The 17007-nt window shown below is 43.3% G+C and overlaps 2 protein-coding genes across 5 annotated transcripts in view; both read left to right on the top strand.

The window, feature by feature from the left end:
* The window catches only part of ZNF475 (zinc finger protein 475), a 65777-nt gene extending 63160 nt beyond the window's left edge, over window positions 1–2617 (top strand). For all 3 annotated transcript variants that reach the window (XM_061422967.1, XM_061422970.1, XM_061422969.1), the window contains one exon: window positions 2446–2617. In XM_061422967.1, coding sequence (XP_061278951.1) covers window positions 2446–2597 — 152 coding nt within the window. In that variant the 3' untranslated portion in view covers window positions 2598–2617. The remainder of the gene's footprint in view (window positions 1–2445) is intronic.
* Window positions 2618–2712: 95 nt separating this feature from the next.
* The window catches only part of SNCAIP (synuclein alpha interacting protein), a 261734-nt gene continuing 247439 nt past the window's right edge, over window positions 2713–17007 (top strand). The window contains exon 1 of one of the 2 annotated variants that reach the window (XM_061422961.1): window positions 2713–9917. The gene's annotated coding sequence lies outside the window, so the exon portion shown is untranslated. Of the gene's footprint in view, window positions 9918–13667; window positions 15203–17007 lie in introns of those variants that run through there. The other variant, XM_061422963.1, reaches the window with a different exon arrangement.

Below are 17007 nucleotides of genomic sequence, written 5' to 3'. Positions count from 1 at the left end.
GACACAAAGACGCTGTATCCTGGCAAACTGTGCAAGGAGAGGGACTCACTGAAAACTGCTGTATTTCCCAAAAGTTACATTCATATGTTATCAAACACAATACTGTAAAAATGTGAAGCTTAACCTTTGGGGACATCTAGAAACATGTTTTCAAATATGAATGTGTCTTAGTGTTCAAAGAGCAGGGGTTCCTAAGTGAAATGCTTACAAGGTCCACTGGTCAGATTCCACAATTGAGCACATTTGTCCACGTGTGGAAAAAGGGAAGGTGGGAACCATGGGGAACTGAGAGCACTGCCTCTCCCCAAGGATACGGCTGCTACCCAGTTCCAGCTGGTGTTATCCTTAAGAAACTTAGCCTTAACTTCACTGTGATGTATCTTCCAATAATACAAAAGAAATTGGAAATCTTGACTTCTATATGAAATGTCCAGATTTTTAAAATTTTGCAGTGAATACTTTGTAAAGCACTGCACAGGCCATATGAAACCTGAACTTCATAAACTGTCGTGTGCGGCCTCATTTCAGAGCCTTATACTTACTCATTCAGGGAGAGAATGAAGTAGTTCAGAGAATTTGCCATGCCAGCTCACACTTGGTCATTGTCATTTTATCAGTTGATCCCATGATTCCTCTCAAAGGAAAACCATTCTTGGTTTTAAGAGAAGTATCATTCAGTTAATTGATTCTCTTTATGTAAGAGATATCCAGAAGGTATCTTGGAAGCCATTTAGTACCAATTATCTCAGAACACTCTTGTTAGACATGTGACCCAAAGGGAGTTTTCTAATAGCCCACAGAGTGGAATCTAGGTTGTCATGATAAAGTTCTAGGCTACCAGAACTCAACTATTCAAAGCCCTTGCCAAATGGAGAACTCTGCCTGCAGATGGGAAGAGAGCTCGAGATGAAAATACCCATCTATTGAAATTAGAGCATTTGCTCACAAAGAGATTGTTTCCCTCTTTGAGACTCTCTTCCCGTCATTTCTCAACTGATAAAAAAATCTGTTTCCTTCACTCCTTATCTCCATCATTTTCCCTGCTTGAGCAGAGTTATCACAATTATAGAAGAGAAGAGAAACTACTGGTTTGAAAGCCCTGGAGGGTTCACCAGTCTTGATTGGCTACAGATGGAAAAGCCAGGTCCTGTCATTGCACTTGCTGCAGTTTTCCTCTTGGCTCCATGGTACTGTTCTTTCTGAGGGCGCCCTTCCTCTCTGGGTGAAGACACTTCCCACTATAAAGTAAAGGCACTAAAACTTTTAGAAATGTAATGACTCATCTTCAACTCTCCATGAATACTTGGGAATTTTTGAGCCCATATTAAAACTCATGAGTAAGGTGAAAGTCAGTACCATTCTTTTTTTAACTGGTTTAAAGCACTCAAAATATACATTCATATCCTGCATATATAGTGACACTCCCTTTATCCAAGGGAGAAATACTAGATGGTCCTGTTGTGCTAGAGTTTAATTTCCCATGGAGGATAAAAAGAAAAAGAACATTAGTAGACTTGTTAAAGAATCCAACATTGGCTATGTTTGTATGAGCCACTAGATAGAAAAATCATATATGAGAACTACCTGGGCTTTAATGAAAACAATATATGCTGTGAAAATAATTTTCTAAAAACTATGTGATATATTTTTGAGTGCCTGGCTATATTTGTGTGGGGGGGTGCTTTTTGGGGGAAATTCTAAGACAGTCAATTTAGTGTACCAAAGCCATTCTATTTAAATAAGTTTTATTAAAGTTAAATCCCACACTGTTTCTCTAAAATAAACCCATATGCCCTTTTTCCTATGCTCTGTCAATGAAAATTATACATCTCTCAGCTGTCTTTGTTGCTTTCTTAAGGACACTTCTTTTTGTCAGCTTAACTATCCTGTTTGCATTCTTCACTTTAATTACTTAAAGAATCTCTGAGTTTATGGCCATAAAGAGATGATAAATTTTTAGGATATAATTTGTCTTAAATTCACTCTCAATTGTCAGTTGTGGCCTCTAAAAACATTCTGAAAGATTACAGAAGAGGAAAATAGAGACATGTTCTTTTTCTTTTGAAAGCTTATAGAGTCAACTGAAAGAAAGCCAAAAGTTATATTTTCAAGATAATGTGTAAACAAAGATGTTAATAATTAGTGAAGAATGCATATCACAACACATAAAACAATGTCTTCCCCTTTTTAAAATTCAAGGACTGAAAAACCTCTGATTCAGAGCTAACGGTTCTCAGCCCTTAAAAGATTGAGCAGCACTTTTTTTTTTTGGCAAAAGTAATATAATTTGTTTAAAAGCCTCAGTCAACAGGTATTTCCTGAAAATACTTTCCATAAAAAGTAGAGTATGGTTCTCCAGAATGAAAACTGATCCATTTTCCCATTTTCTTTTTCTTTTCTTTCTTTGTTCTTTTTTTCCCCCTCTGTTTTTCTTTAACTTTTCAGCCAAGGGTTTCTATGATCTCGATGCCTTAAACGAAGCTGCTTGGACAAGCGCCCAGAGCCAGTTGGTTCCCTGTAATATTTGTGGGCGTACCTTCCTGCCAGACAGACTGATTGTTCACCAACGATCCTGTAAACCAAAAGTCGCCAAGTAAAGCCCTTTCTTCCTACGAAAGAGTTACAGGCATTAAATCCTTGGGAAAGAGTTGGGTTATGGTGGGAAGGAGGAAAAGTGGGGGTGGAGTTGGGGAAGGAGAACTGGAATTGACCAAAGGCCATGGAGCACAGGACGCCCAGCTCAGTGCTCTGGTGGCCTGCCTTGACCGCTGTGTCACCGCTTTTAACAAGCAGCCGCGTGCGTGTGCCTAGACACGCCGCGCGCCTCTCATGAGACACGGTGATCGGACAGAATGACACGTGGCCGCGCCTCTTCAGAGCTGGCATTTTTATCTCCAGGAAATCTCTGAGCCAGCTGTTGCCATTTTTTCATCTGGTCTGTTTTCCCTGAACAGGATTCTGAACCTCACCGCTTAGGACTATTATTCAGTGAACAGAGATTTTAGTGGGGGGTGACTTCAGGCAACTCTTCGGTCCCGAGAAAAACTGGCTTCCCTCCCATCCCTGTGCTTTCTGAAGTAACGTGCCCCTCCCTGCTTTTTCTGATCCAGGGAAATGTTTTTAATCGACTCAGTGACTGGAATTCTTCTTTTCTGTACAAAATTGTTCAACAGGAGAGATATATCAAAAAAGAGCTAAGGGCTTAAAACACTAGAACCGTACAGTACTGTTACTCCCTCGGTGAGAAATGCTACAAAGAAGATTCCGGATCAACACCGGCCTCGTATGCTGCGAGAGCGCTGTGTGTGATTAATCATCTGGTGGAAACCGGCTCCCTCCACCTAGCGAAAAAGTCCAGCAAGAGTTCCTTTCCTCTGCCCTCCTCGGGCCTCATAGGTGCTTTATTGTTGAGGTCTAAAAGCCTGCCAGCAAGTTCTGTGCCTCTCCACCCAGGGTCCATGCACAGAAAGTGGCTTGTGCAGCTGCTCTGGATTTGAGTCCTTAAACGTGTATTTAGAGAGGCGGAGCTCTCCTGGGAGGAGGCCAGTGCCAGGGAGGGGCTCTGCCCAGGAAATTCTGCTCCCCCGGGCAGCTCGGCTTTGCTTGGACTCCCAGCAGTTTTGCTTGATCTCTTTGTTCATTTAATGGCTGAATTTCAGGGCCATTCCGGATCCACCAGGTTCCTGCAACCCTTGCATTCATGACCTTACACAGCACAGTTAATTCCAAATTATACAGGCACGTTTATTTCACCTAATAATTTGGTCATACATCTGCCTATTGTAAAAGGCTAGGTTAGGAAAATTGTGCTAATTATTCTGTTTTTCCTGCCTGTTCTGAAGGAAGCAAGAGATAAACTTTTTTTTAAGGCATTTAGATATCCCCCAAAGATTAGCATCTTGTAAAAGAGACCCTTCAATGACTTGTAGTTGATGCTTTAGTTCATTTTGTTAACAAAAATGACAATAACATCTAATATGTAGAGCATGTACTGTGGATCAGGCAGTGTGTCTAGTGCTTTCTGTATATCACTTTATATAAATCTCACAGCAACCCTTCAGGTAGATATAATCCTTATTTTACACATGAGAAAATTGATACTTAGACTAAAAGAGCCAACTCAAGGTCACACTGAACTTGAGTTAAGGGTTGGAGTCAGGAAGCAGACTTGAGACTGCTGGACTTCCAAACCCCAAATCTTATCCATTGCCATTTGAGTGCCACGTGCCACCATTAATAAGATGAACTATTCCAACACAAATGATCTGACACATGGAGAAAGTTTGTACAATGCTTAGGAACTAAGGGAATTAGGATGTTTGCAGTTTAGCTGCTAGTCTGAATTTATCTTAAACTGAGGTGAAAACAGTTTGCAGAATTCAGAGTGCAGTTTCAATTGCATTGTATTCCAATTGCATTCTGCTAATCATGTTCAGAAGTCAGATAGCAAGGGAAATAAAGGACAAGTTTTGGCCTCAACTTTAAAATGAGTGGCCATTGGGGTCATAAAGGTTCTTGGGCCCTTTGCTTTCAAAAGCTTGAGGAAAATAAAACTACTTCATCTGTAGGAATTATTAAATCTGAGTTCTTGAAGTGGTTGAAAGAAATGAGCTCTTATAGAAAGCACTGCTCCCACAAGGAAAAGCTTGAGGAACATCAAAATGCTGACCGAGGGGCTTCCACCTGCTCCACCTGAGCTGGCCTGCAAATGTTGCAGGGTATCAAATGTGGAGAAAGTTGACATCAATCCAAGGGTTCCTGTCTTTCACCAAGTCACATCATTGAAGTCTCGCCATCAGCAGGAAAGAGCTCACCTACTCTTTGCCATTGGCCCTCCCCTCAACTCATTCACAGCTGTGCAGGTACTTGTACTCAAAGAGAAATGATCTCTTTAACAATGGTTGGTGCATCTGTGAGCTGTGAATTTGACCCTTGAAATGGTTCCCATAGACAGTCTCCTAGCTGATGAAAAAACATACTAGATGAAGGTCCTTGGAGCTCTTACACTGGCTCAGGCAGTTATTGGTCTGGGATGCTGGGATGTGATGGTATTCCGGGCATCAGTAACAATACAGTTCCCTTTCAGCTCTGGCAACTGGTGCTGCACAATCTCTAATTGAATTCCCCTCTAGTTGAGATTATGGGAAGAATTCCAAGATTTCTTGATGCTCACTTGCACATTGAACCCACATTAGTGTTGCAGGGCATGTATTATCAGAAGGGAACCCTGGAGGTGGAACAAGCCTGTCCTAGTAAGGGGTTTGGAGGGGGCGATGCTCCTCCGGTGAGTAAACATGGAGATCTGTTAGAGCTCCATTGTGGGACCTCCTCTTCAGGCAACCTTGGAAGTATTTCCAATTGGAGTCCCAGAATCTCCAAGGAAGCTCCCAGATGACACCAGATGACATCAGCCTGGGGAATATTGGCCTGAGTCTCAGAAAAAGAAGCTGCGACCAACAGGCAGATCCATTTGTGAGCAGGGAAGAGAAAGAGGGCAAATATCCAAAGTCTTCCTTCTCCTAAAAACCTGAAAACAGCCCTTGGTTTCTCTGAACTTGTCTGCTTCTGACATTAGCGGTGTTTCTTCTTTACACCCCATCTAAACCAATTCATATGGCTTTAATCCCATACCAGGCCAGGACAGGAAGTTCAGCCCTTTCCTTCCTCAACCCTGAGGGGGCCCTTCCCTTGCTCTGGCGATGGTCCACCCTCCTTTATCATTTATTACTTCCCTCCTGACTCTGTCTGGCCCACATGAGAGGCCGTGCCTGTTTCTGCTGGCCCTGCCCGCTCTCTGTGAGTACTGTGGCCAGAGATGGAAATGAGGTTTTCCTGCACTTGGAAGAAACAGCACACATGAGAAGCAGTTGAGGTTCCAGCGGGGGTCAAATTGGGTAGAAAAAATTACACCAGGAAAAGCACTGCTAATTTAGCATAGGATGGTACAGTTTTATGCTTAGTTCTTTTAAATTTTTATTATGAAAATATTCAATAGATAACACTTGCAGGGAAAAGTATAATGAAGTCTTCCATCCTCCACACCCAGGTAAACTTAGTTGAAAACCTGCTAAGATTGAATCCTAATGGTCTATGTTTCAACTACTGTTCTTTTGGATATGTGATGGGGAGAGGTGCTGGGAACACAAGATTCCAGAGTACCTCTGATGCCTTTTAATTCTACTTCCGGAAATATGAGATTAAACCCACATGGCTATAAACAACTACAGTGAAAAAGTGAAAACTGGCCTAGACATCATGCAGGCTAGGTTCCATCATTGATTCACATTGATCAGCTATAGACCAATGTTTTTCAGGTGATACTTAACTGAGTGTGTGTTCAGCAAAGTAATGGCCCCAAAGATGTTGGCCCCTAGTCCTCCAAACTTATGAATATATTACATGTTACCTTTGCAGATGTAGTTAAGGTTACACACCTCGTCATGGGGAGAGTATCTCGGATCATCCGGATGGGCCCAATATTATCATGTCGTTAATAGTAGGATAAGAAAGAAAGACAATAAGAGAGATGACAGCATAAGAAGTATCCAAAACCCTGTGGCTTGTTCTGAGATGTGGCAAGCTATGTGCAGCGACCAGAGAGAAGCTTCTCCAAGTTAAGGGTAGTCCCAGCAGGCAGCCAGCAAAGAAACTGGAACCTCTGTCCTATAACCGCAGGAACTGGAGTCTGCCAACAACCTGAATCTGGAACCTTCAGCAAGAAACACAGCCCCACCAACAATGTGTTTTTATCTGGTGAGTCCAGGGTTGAACGTCTGACCTACAAAAGTGTAAGAAAATAAAGGTGTGCGGCTTAATACATTAAGCTTGTAATCTATTATGGCAGCAACAGACAACTAATAGAAACATCTACAGGGAGATCTCAGAGATATTGTGCATTTTGGTTCCAGACCACCACAATAAAGTGACTATCACAATAAAGCAAATTACAGAAGTTTTTTGGTTTTTTCATGCATAGAAAAATTTGTTTACATTGTAGTCTATAAGTGTACAGTAGTATATCTAAAAAAGCAATGTACATATTCGATATTTTTAAAATACCCAAATGCCAAAACAATCACAATAAAAACATCAAAGGTCATTGGCCACAGATCACTAGAACAATAATTTTTTGAAGTAATAATTTTTAAAAGTTTGAAATATTGCAAAAATTACCAGAACACGACACAGAGACACAAAGTGAGCAAACGCTGTTGGAAAAATGGCAGCAATAGACTCGCTTGACACAGGGTTGACACAAGCTCTTAACTTGTAAAACAAAACAAAAATGCAATATCTGAGAAGTAAAATATGCGAAGCACACTAAAACGAGGTGTTCCTGTATGTGACATAGGGTAGGACTCCCAAACCTCCTATTGAGAAGTAGAGTCCGTAAATTCATGCAGGACACTGGCCATCTCCACTACGTGCATTCATGAGAGGGCACCGTAACCAAAGCCAGTAGGGTCAGAGCCCAGTGAAAACTGGCTCCAAGATTTGTCACTCCTGAAATACACAGCTATTTCACAACATGCTCAAAAACTGGATGCCAATTTTTAATGTTCTGTCAATATTTTAAATCATAAAAGTGACTCTGGTATATGTACACACTTGTTCAAAAAATAATAAATGGACAAATGCAGTTGAATTATTTGGCAATTGACTTTTCACGCCAATGACCCTATGACCTTGTCCGTTCCATGAACATGAAAAGAAAATACTTGTATAATCTGAAATGATAGAAGTTTATAGTTATGGGAATCTCTAAATAAGGCACTAACTGAAGAACAGTCAAAATGTTCAAATGCTAAAAGTGCATGTATGGCTTAAATCTCAACGTTCTCTTATGATCTTTACCGGGACTTTTCTGAGGGGCCATGGGCAGATCTTAAGAGCAGGCTGAACTGTCAAAGGAGTGTGCTCCAAGTACCTGATTCGAGGACCGGCATTCAGCCAAATCATCAAGCAAGAGGTTTGCCTTAAGTGCCTTCATGTCCTGTCTTGGAACATCTTGAACTCTTTCCTCCTAATCCTTTCACGTTTTCTCCTGGATCTTGCTGTCTAATCTTCCACCCGTGACTGCTGGGACTTCTGTTTCTGTTAGAGGAAAAAAAACCCAGGTGCTCCACCCTCCAGATATCCCTCCATTTTTCCCGGTCTACCTTTCCACATTCCTCTCCCGTATCCCCTTCTCGACTTTTCACCAGCTATTTCACTGGAAAGAAACTTGAGAAAGTCGTCCATACTAAGGGATTCACGGAGGCTGATGGTTTAATGTGCTGTCTCCTTCAGATGACGTGGTTATTTTAAAAGACGTTTTCTAGAAGTATGTCTTTATCCAAAGTAATGAAATCCATGTGGTGAAATTTTAGACAAAATGTTGGAATGGAAGTCAAAAGGGCATGGGGGTTGGGCGGGCTGCTCCTTGACCCATAATGACCCTTCCCAATCACACAGACCTCTGTTAACTCCACACCTGGGTAGAGGCACCTCTAATTAGATTTCTGCTTAGAGCTGGTATTAAGGTAGGCTAAGTGCCGTAACAAACAGACCAAAATATTCTAATAGCTAGAATAAGATAAGTTTATTTTGTGCTTTAAAAAGAGCCCTGGGCAAGTGAGCAGTTTAGTGGGGTGTCCCTCCTTCATGACATCATTCAGGATCCCAGGCTGATGAAATTTCTGCCACTTTCAACATGTGACATACAAGTTGCCATGGGAGGTCCTCTCTTTTCAGCTCAGCCATGGCGAGAAAGGGGCTTCCCAGGTGCTGCAGAACCTGCCTACCAATGCAGGAGACGTAAGAGACCCTAGTTCGATCCCTGGGTAGGGAAGATCCCCTAGAGAAGGGCATGGCAATCCACTCCATTATTCTTGCCCAGAGAATTCCAGGGACAGAGGAGCCTGGCAGGTCCATAGGCTTGCAAAGAGTTGGCACGAGTGAAGCGACTTAACCTGCAAGCACGCACATGAGGAGAAAAAGCGAGGAGTTACCCAATCAGCCTGGAAGAAGTCCTCAGCGTCTGAATCTCGGCCACATGGCTGCAGCTAAGTGCAAGGAGGTCTGGACACTGTGTTCTCACTGCACAGCAGGAGGAAGAGTGACCAGGGACTGGGGGGGAGTAATTAGGAGTTTCTGTCATGAGCTCAAGCATAAATCTCTTCCTGGCTTCTTGTTAGGGAACCACATTCCCTCTTGTGGGAAACTGACAGTATTTGGGCTGAAATTGTGGGACAAGAAGTTGTTCTTACCATCAAGGTAGACAAGGTTGGTAAATAAGGCCAAAAAAAAAAAAAAGAACTTAAAAAATTATAGCCTTTTTCACAGACCAGAAATAGCAGCATCATTTAATATTTGAAGAAAACATTGCTCTTTTTTTAATATTTGAGGAAACAATTTAAAAGGCATTCTTGATATGAAAATATTATTCTCATATGGGTAGTTGGGGCAAAGAAAATTTTGCTAAAGAATATCAATGGCCATTTTTACAGTGGACAGAGCTCAAACTTTGAGGAAGTATTATTGAGTACACTGATTTTTCATTCTCCTTGACCAAAAAAAAAAAAAATTGGAATTTTGGGCTCAGAACCAAGTTGAGAGGAACTCCCACCTGTTGGGAGTTCTGAACCACAGCAACACCTCTGCCAGACAGCAGGTAGGGGTCAGCCTACATGGAGACAAGGCTGGTGGACGGAGGTGCAGTGATCACTGCTACTGAATTTGAAATGTCCCTTTCCTGCACTCTAATTCTGTATGTTATCTTGAAGCCTTCACTTTGTCTCACCTCAGCTGTGCTGGGGTGCTGAGTGGAGTTGTGAAATGAAAGGGGAGCCAGTGTCTACACACGGACAACCATGGAGCTTCAAGGAGCACCCAGGGAGCAGTAAGGAGCCACAGATGGCAAGCAACAGCCAAGACAGGTGTGTAGTCTTCTTTAATCCTAAAATCACCAGAGGAGAGGACCAGGATACCTGACAACATTTAATAGTGACTTTCAATTCAGTTCAGTTGCTCAGTCATATCCGACTCTTTGCAACCCCATGAATCGCAGCACGCCAGGCCTCCCTGTCCATCACCAACTCCCGGAGTTCACTCAGACTCACGTCCATCGAGTCAGTGATGCCATCCAGCCATCTCATCCTCTGTCATCCCCTTCTCCTCCTGCCCCCAATCCCTCCCAGCATCAGAGTCTTTTCCAATGACTCAACTCTTTGCAAGAGGTGGCCAAAGTACTGGAGTTTCAGCCTTAGCATCATTCCTTCCAAAGAAATCCCAGGGCTGAACTTCAGAATGGACTGGTTGGATCTCCTTGCAGTCCAAGGGACTCTCAAGAGTCTTTTTCAACACCACAGTTCAAAAGCATCAATTCTTCGGTGCTCAGCCTTCTTCACAGTCCAACTCTCACATCCATACATGACCACAGGAAAAACCATAGCCTTGACTAGACGGACCTTTGTTGGCAAAGTAATGTCTCTGCTTTTGAATATGCCATCTAGGTTGGTCATAACTTTCCCTCCAAGGAGTAAGCGTCTTTTAATTTCATGGCTGCAGTCACCATCTTCAGTGATTTGGGACCCCAAAAAATAAAGTCTGACACTGTTTCCACTGTTTCCCCATCTATTTCCCATGAAGTGGTGGGACAGGATGCCATGATCGTCGTTTTCTGAATGTTGAGCTTTAAGCCAACTTTTTCACTCTCCTCTTTCACCTTCATCAAGAGGCTTTTGAGTTCCTCTTCACTTTCTGCCATAAGGGTGGTGTCATCTGCATATCTGAGGTTATTGATATTTCTCCCGGAAATCTTGATTTCAGCTTGTGCTTCTTCCAGTCCAGCTTTTCTCATGATGTACTCTGCATATAAGTTAAATAAGCAGGGTGACAATATACAGCCTTGACGAACTCCTTTTCCTATTTGGAACCAGTCTGTTGTTCCATGTCCAGTTCTAAATGTTGCTTCCTGACCTGCATACAGATTTCTCAAGAGGCAGATCAGGTGGTCTGGTATTCCCATCTCTTTCAGAATTTTCCACAGTTTATTGTGATCCACACAGTCAAAGACTTTGGCATAGTCAATAAAGCAGAAATAGATGTTTTTCTGGAACTCTCTTGCTTTTTCCATGATCCAGTGGATGTTGGCAATTTGATCTGTGGTTCCTCTGCCTTTTCTAAAACCAGCTTGAACATCAGCAAGTTCATGGTTCACATATTGCTGAAGCCTGGCTTGGAGAATTTTGAGCATTACTTTACTAGCGTGTGAGATGAGTGCAATTGTGCGGTAGTTTGAGCATTCTCTGGCATTGCCTTTCTTTGGGATTGGAATGAAAACTGACCTTTTCCAGTCCTGTGGCCACTGCTGAGTTTTCCAAATTTGCTGGCATATTGAGTGCATCACTTTCACAGCATCATCTTTCAGGATTTGAAATAGCTCAACTGGAATTCCATCACCTCCACTAGCTTTGTTCGTAGTGATGCTTTCTAAGGCCCACTTGACTTCACATTCCAGGATGTCTGGCTCTAGGTCAGTGATCACACCATCATGATTATTTGGGTTGTGAAGATCTTTTTTGTACAGTTCTCTGTGTATTCTTGCCATCTCTTCTTAATATCTTCTGCTCTGTTAGGTCCATACCATTTCTGTCCTTTATTGTGCCCATCTTTGCATGAAATGTTCCCTTGGTATCTCTAATTTTCTTGAAGAGATCTCTAGTCTTTCCCATTCTGTTGTTTTCCTCTATTTCTTTGTACTGATTGCTGAGGAAGGCTTTCTTATCTCTTCTTGCTATTCTTTGGAACTCTGCATTCAGATGCTTATATCTTTCCTTTGCTCCTTTGCTTTTTGCTTCTCTTCTTTTCACAGCTATTTGTAAGCCTTCCCCAGACAGCCATTTTGCTGTTTTGCATTTCTTTTCCATGGGGATGGTCTTGATCCCTGTCTCCTGTACAATGTCATGAACCTCATTCCATAGTTCATCAGGCACTCTGTCTATCAGATCTGGGTCCTTAAATCTATTTCTCACTTCCACTGTATAATCATAAGGGATTTGATTTAGGTCATACCTGTATCGTCTAGTGGTTTTCCCTACTTTCTTCAATTTAAGTCTGAATTTGGCAATAAGGAGTTCATGATCTGAGCCACAGTCAGCTCCTGGTCTTGTTTTTGCTGACTGTATAGAGCTTCTCCATCTTTGGCTGCAAAGAATATAATCAATCTGATTTCGGTGTTGACCATCTGGTGATGTCCATGTGTAGAGTCTTCTCTTGTGTTTTTGGAAGAGGGTGTTTGTTATGATCAGTGCATTTTCTTTCAAAACTCTATTAGTCTTTGCCCTGCTTCATTCCATATTCCAAGGCCAAATTTGCCTGTTACTCCAGGTGTTTCTTGACTTCCTACTTTTGCATTCCAGTCCCCTAGAGTGAAAAGGACATCTTTTTTGGGTGTTAGTTCTAAAAGGTCTTGTAGGTCTTCATAGAACCATTCAACTTCAGCTTCTTCAGCATTACTGGTTGGGGCATAGACTTGGATTACTGTGATATTGAATGGTTTGCCTTGGAAACGAACAGAGATCATTCTGTCGTTTTTGAGATTGCATCCAAGTACTGCATTTCGGACTCTTTTGTTGACCATGATGGCTACTCCATTTCTTCTGAGGGATTCCTGCCCGCAGTAGTAGATATACTGGTCATCTGAGTTAAATTCACCCATTCCAGTCCATTTTAGTTCGCTGATTCCTAGAATGTCGACATTCACTCTTGCCATCTCTTGTTTGTCCACTTCCAATTTGCCTTGATTCATGGACCTGACATTCCAGGTTCCTATGCAATATTGCTCTTTACAGCATCAGACCTTGCTTCTATCACCAGTCACATCCACAGCTGGGTATTGTTTTTGCTTTGGCTCCATCCCTTCATTCTTTCTGGAGTTATTTCTCCACTGATCTCCAGTAGCATATTGGGCACCTACTGACCTGGGGGCATCAGAGGGCAGACACACTGAAACCATAATCGCGGAAAACTAGTCAATCTGATCACACTAGGACCACAGCCTTGTCTAACTCAATGAAACTAAGCCATGCCCATGGGGCAACCCAAAATGGGCGGGTCATGGTGGAGAGATCTGACAGAATGTGGTCCACTGGAGAAGGGAATGGCAAACCACTTCAGTATTCTTGCCTTGAGAACCCATGAACAGTATGAATAGTGACTTTAGAGCCTGGTTATTCAGGTAGCAAAGGGGCAAGCAACCCTAAAAGGCCAGGGAACGTGGGTATATGGTTAAATATGCTTCAATATAGCATCAGCAAGGGCTTCCTGGATAGCTTAGCTGGTAAAGAATCTGCCTGCAATGCAGGAGAAAATGAAAAAGTGTAAGTGAAATCGCTCAGTCGTGTCCAACTCTTCGCGACCCCATGGACTGTAGCCTACCAGGCTCCTCTGTCCATGGGATTTTCCAGGCAATAGTACTGGAGTGGATTGCCATTTTCTTCTCCAGGGGATCTTCCTGTCCCAGGGATCAAACCCAGGTCTCCCGCATTGTAGACAGACGCTTTACTGTCTGAGCCACCAGAGAAGTCATGCAATGCAGGAGACCCTGGTTCAATTCCTGGGTCGAGAAGTTCCCCTGGAGAAGGGATAGGCTACCCACGCCAGTATTCTTGGGCTTCCCTGGTGGCTCAGATGGTAAACAATCCTCTTGCAGTGCGGGAGACCTGGGTTTGATCCCTGGGTTGGGAAGATCTGCTGGAGGAAGGCATGGCAACCCATTCCAGTATTCTTGCTTGGAGAATCCCCACGGACAGAAGAGCCTGACGGGCTACAGTCCATGGGGTTGCAAAGAGTCGGACATGACTGAGTGACTAAGCACAGCGCATAGCATCAGCAAACAACGTGAAAGACTGCATGGTACGGTGACGGGAGGTACACAGGCTCTGACCCCTGCAGCCAAAGCAGATGGGAGGACAGGCATCATTATGAAGACCTCACAGCAGAGAGAATTCAGAGCTGGAAGGATGAACAAGTGGAGGCAGCTGGGGGCACTAAAGGACGCCCCAGGGAAGAAGCTCACAAACTGTGGTCTACTCCGGGAATTGGTAGAGTTGGATATGTTTGTTTGTTTTCTACTCTAATTAGTTTTCTTTGTCACTGCCTGCGGTGTGTCCACAGGATTTTCCTGATAACTTCATAAGGCATGTTACTTTGCCTTAATCTGTTGTATTTTCCAGACACTGGTATGCCCTCTGTTGATTCCTGTGGGTGAGGAGTCTGGCAGGCTTTAATCCATGCGGTCACAAAGAGCTGGACACAACTGAGTAACTAAGCACAGCACAGACGTGCTAACGCTTGCGTCCCGTTGGCTGTAGCCCTTTGGCTGTCGGCCTGGGCCTGTGGTGGTCACCTCCAGGTGTGAGTGGCCTCAGTGATACACACTCTGTGTAATACTAATATCAGCGTTTTCCAAGTGAAACATGGGCGGAAGTTCTAAATCTTTTATGTTTTTCACATTTATTTTTTATTTTATATTGGAGTATAGTTGATTTACAATGTCCTTATACCCTTTATGTTGATAGGGATTGTGACCATGGGGAAGACAAGAGCCTTTAGACTGTGGGACTGATCATAAAAGAAGTTATTAAGGTTCATGGCTGAGTAATGTGTTCTGGATAAAGCTGCTATTTCTCTTTCTCTTTCTTTCTTTCTTTTTTTTTTTTTTAACATGCTTCCTGCCCAGCTTCTGTCACCAACAGGGTATTTTCCAAAAATGAAGAACCCAGATCCAGGAGGTGGTGAAACATTTGCACAGAGGGTTAGAAGAGACCTTATTTATAGATGGGCAAACGTGGCAGGCCCGTGTGGTGGGGTGGGTTCAAGAGCAGGCCTATTGTGCCTGGGGGTTCTCTAGAAGACCAACAGTGGACAGCAAGTCAGAGGAAGAGGTGAGTGCGGACGAGGGGCAGGTAGAGGAATTTTGTGCAAGAAATGTGAGGCGCGATGACAAGGCAGAGACCAGGATGGTCATGGATTCATTCTTCCAAACCTGCAACTTGAGGTTGTTGTTGCTGTTCAGTCACCAAGTTGTGTCTGGCTCTTTGTGACCCCGTGAACTGCAGTATGCCTGGCTTCCCTGTCAAAGCAAACCAGAAGGAATGTACCATCGTCTGTTTTTGTTCGGGAGGGCACTGGACAAGATGATATACAGAGGAAAAAGGAGGTGAGTGAACACAAAGGCGAGGAGGGGTATAAATCTGCCTTTCCTATTTTGTTTCCACCTTACCGTTTTTCCCCTTTGTTTCTCTCACAGTATCAGTGTCTCTGGCTCCCAATTCCTTCTCCCTTCCTGAGGGGGCTCATTTCGCACAGCTCTAGCAGTAAGCACGCTCTGCCAGGAGAGGGCAGCATTGGGAAGCCATGAGCAGAAGCGCCCTCACTGCACAGACCCAAGTACCACGTGGCAGAGACAGGGTCTGGTTTTCTGTTTATTCTAGCAGCAATCTCTGACAAGAAACATGAATTTATCCCTGAAGTCCCATCACATGACTCCTTCGTCTCCTCTCCCTCCCAGCTTCTTAAAGGAATAATCATAGATATTTAGGCTATAGATACCTAACAGGCTATGTTTGGGTCCATTTTCTGACAAAATTTAGAATACAGAATGCAAATACCTACATACTGTGAGTGATTCGGGCCAAAGAGGCACTTTGCTTAAAGTATATAGACTCTTACTATGCAACTAGCAAGTTGAATTTGTATTCTACCCAGTTTATTTTTTTTCAAATGATTGTACAAGACATGCATGAACTTTCTCAACACATATTTCTTGAGCATCTGTCTGGACAAAGGGGAGTTCCATAGATACCCAGGTGGTGTAGATGGATGATGTGGGATTGAAAGAAACTGGATTTTTGAAGAAGGAAGGGGAAGTTCTAAAAAGCAAAAGCAGTAGTGAGTACAGATGACAGGTGCCCCATCCCCAGCACTGATATGCGGGACATGAGGGCCTGACAGTGTCCTCGGGGGACAGCCTAGATTTAGTTAGAATAAGCAGAATTCTTTTGAATATTTAAAGAGGAGATTGGGGCTACAGGTAAATACAGATAAATTGCTGATAACAGTTTTAGGCAATACAGAAGGTGTTTGGAATAAGAAACACAGGCTATATAACATGTGTATCACGTGGAGCCCAACACTTAGAAGGCCCCCATGCTTCCCTCAGAGAAGGCAATGGCACCCCACTCCAGTACTCTTGCCTGGAAAATCCCATGGACGGAGGAGCCTGGTGGGCTGCAGTCCGGGGGTCGCTAAGAGTTGGACACGACTGAGGGACTTCACTTTCACTTTTCACTTTCATGCATTGGAGAAGGAAATGGCAACCCACTCCAGTGTTCTTTGCCCGGAGAATCCCAGGGACAGGAGGAGCCTGGTGGGCTGCCATCTATGGGGTTGCACAGAGTCGGACACGACTGAAGCGACTTAGCAGCAGCAGCATGCTTCCTTAGTGGCTCAGATGTTAAAGATGTAGTGCAGGAGACCCAGGTTCGATCCCTGGGGTCAAGAGGATCTTCTGGAGGAGGAAATGGCTACCCAACCGAGTATTTTTGCCTGGAGAATTTCATTAACAGAGGAGCCTGGCAGGCTACAGTCCACGGAGTCTCAAAGAGTTAAACACAACTGAGTGACTAACACTTAGGCTTGATTTAATGCCTTGTTACCAATAGGAAATTGTTACTAATTTTTGAACAGGAATCGCCATTTTCTTTTCACATTAGGCTCTGTAACTTGTATAGCTTGGAGGTGCGGGGGAGTATGTGGAAATTTGGATTAAGTACGACTAGGGAATTTACAGATCTGCCTGTGACTAAGAGTTTTCCCTGATGCCCTGGGAAGCTTGAATTTCTAGTGGTGTTGAAAGTAAACAGGGGTGTAATTCCCAATGAGATTAGTGCTAATGATCTTTTGGGGAGAGATGGGTCACAGTTGTAATGAAGTTGGGATGTCTGAAGTTACTGATTTGAGAGG

This window comes from Bos javanicus, chromosome 7, assembly GCF_032452875.1.
Source record: "Bos javanicus breed banteng chromosome 7, ARS-OSU_banteng_1.0, whole genome shotgun sequence".
In the NCBI taxonomy this organism is placed as follows: Eukaryota; Metazoa; Chordata; class Mammalia; order Artiodactyla; family Bovidae; genus Bos; species Bos javanicus.
This window is presented reverse-complemented; position numbering and strand designations above follow the sequence as displayed.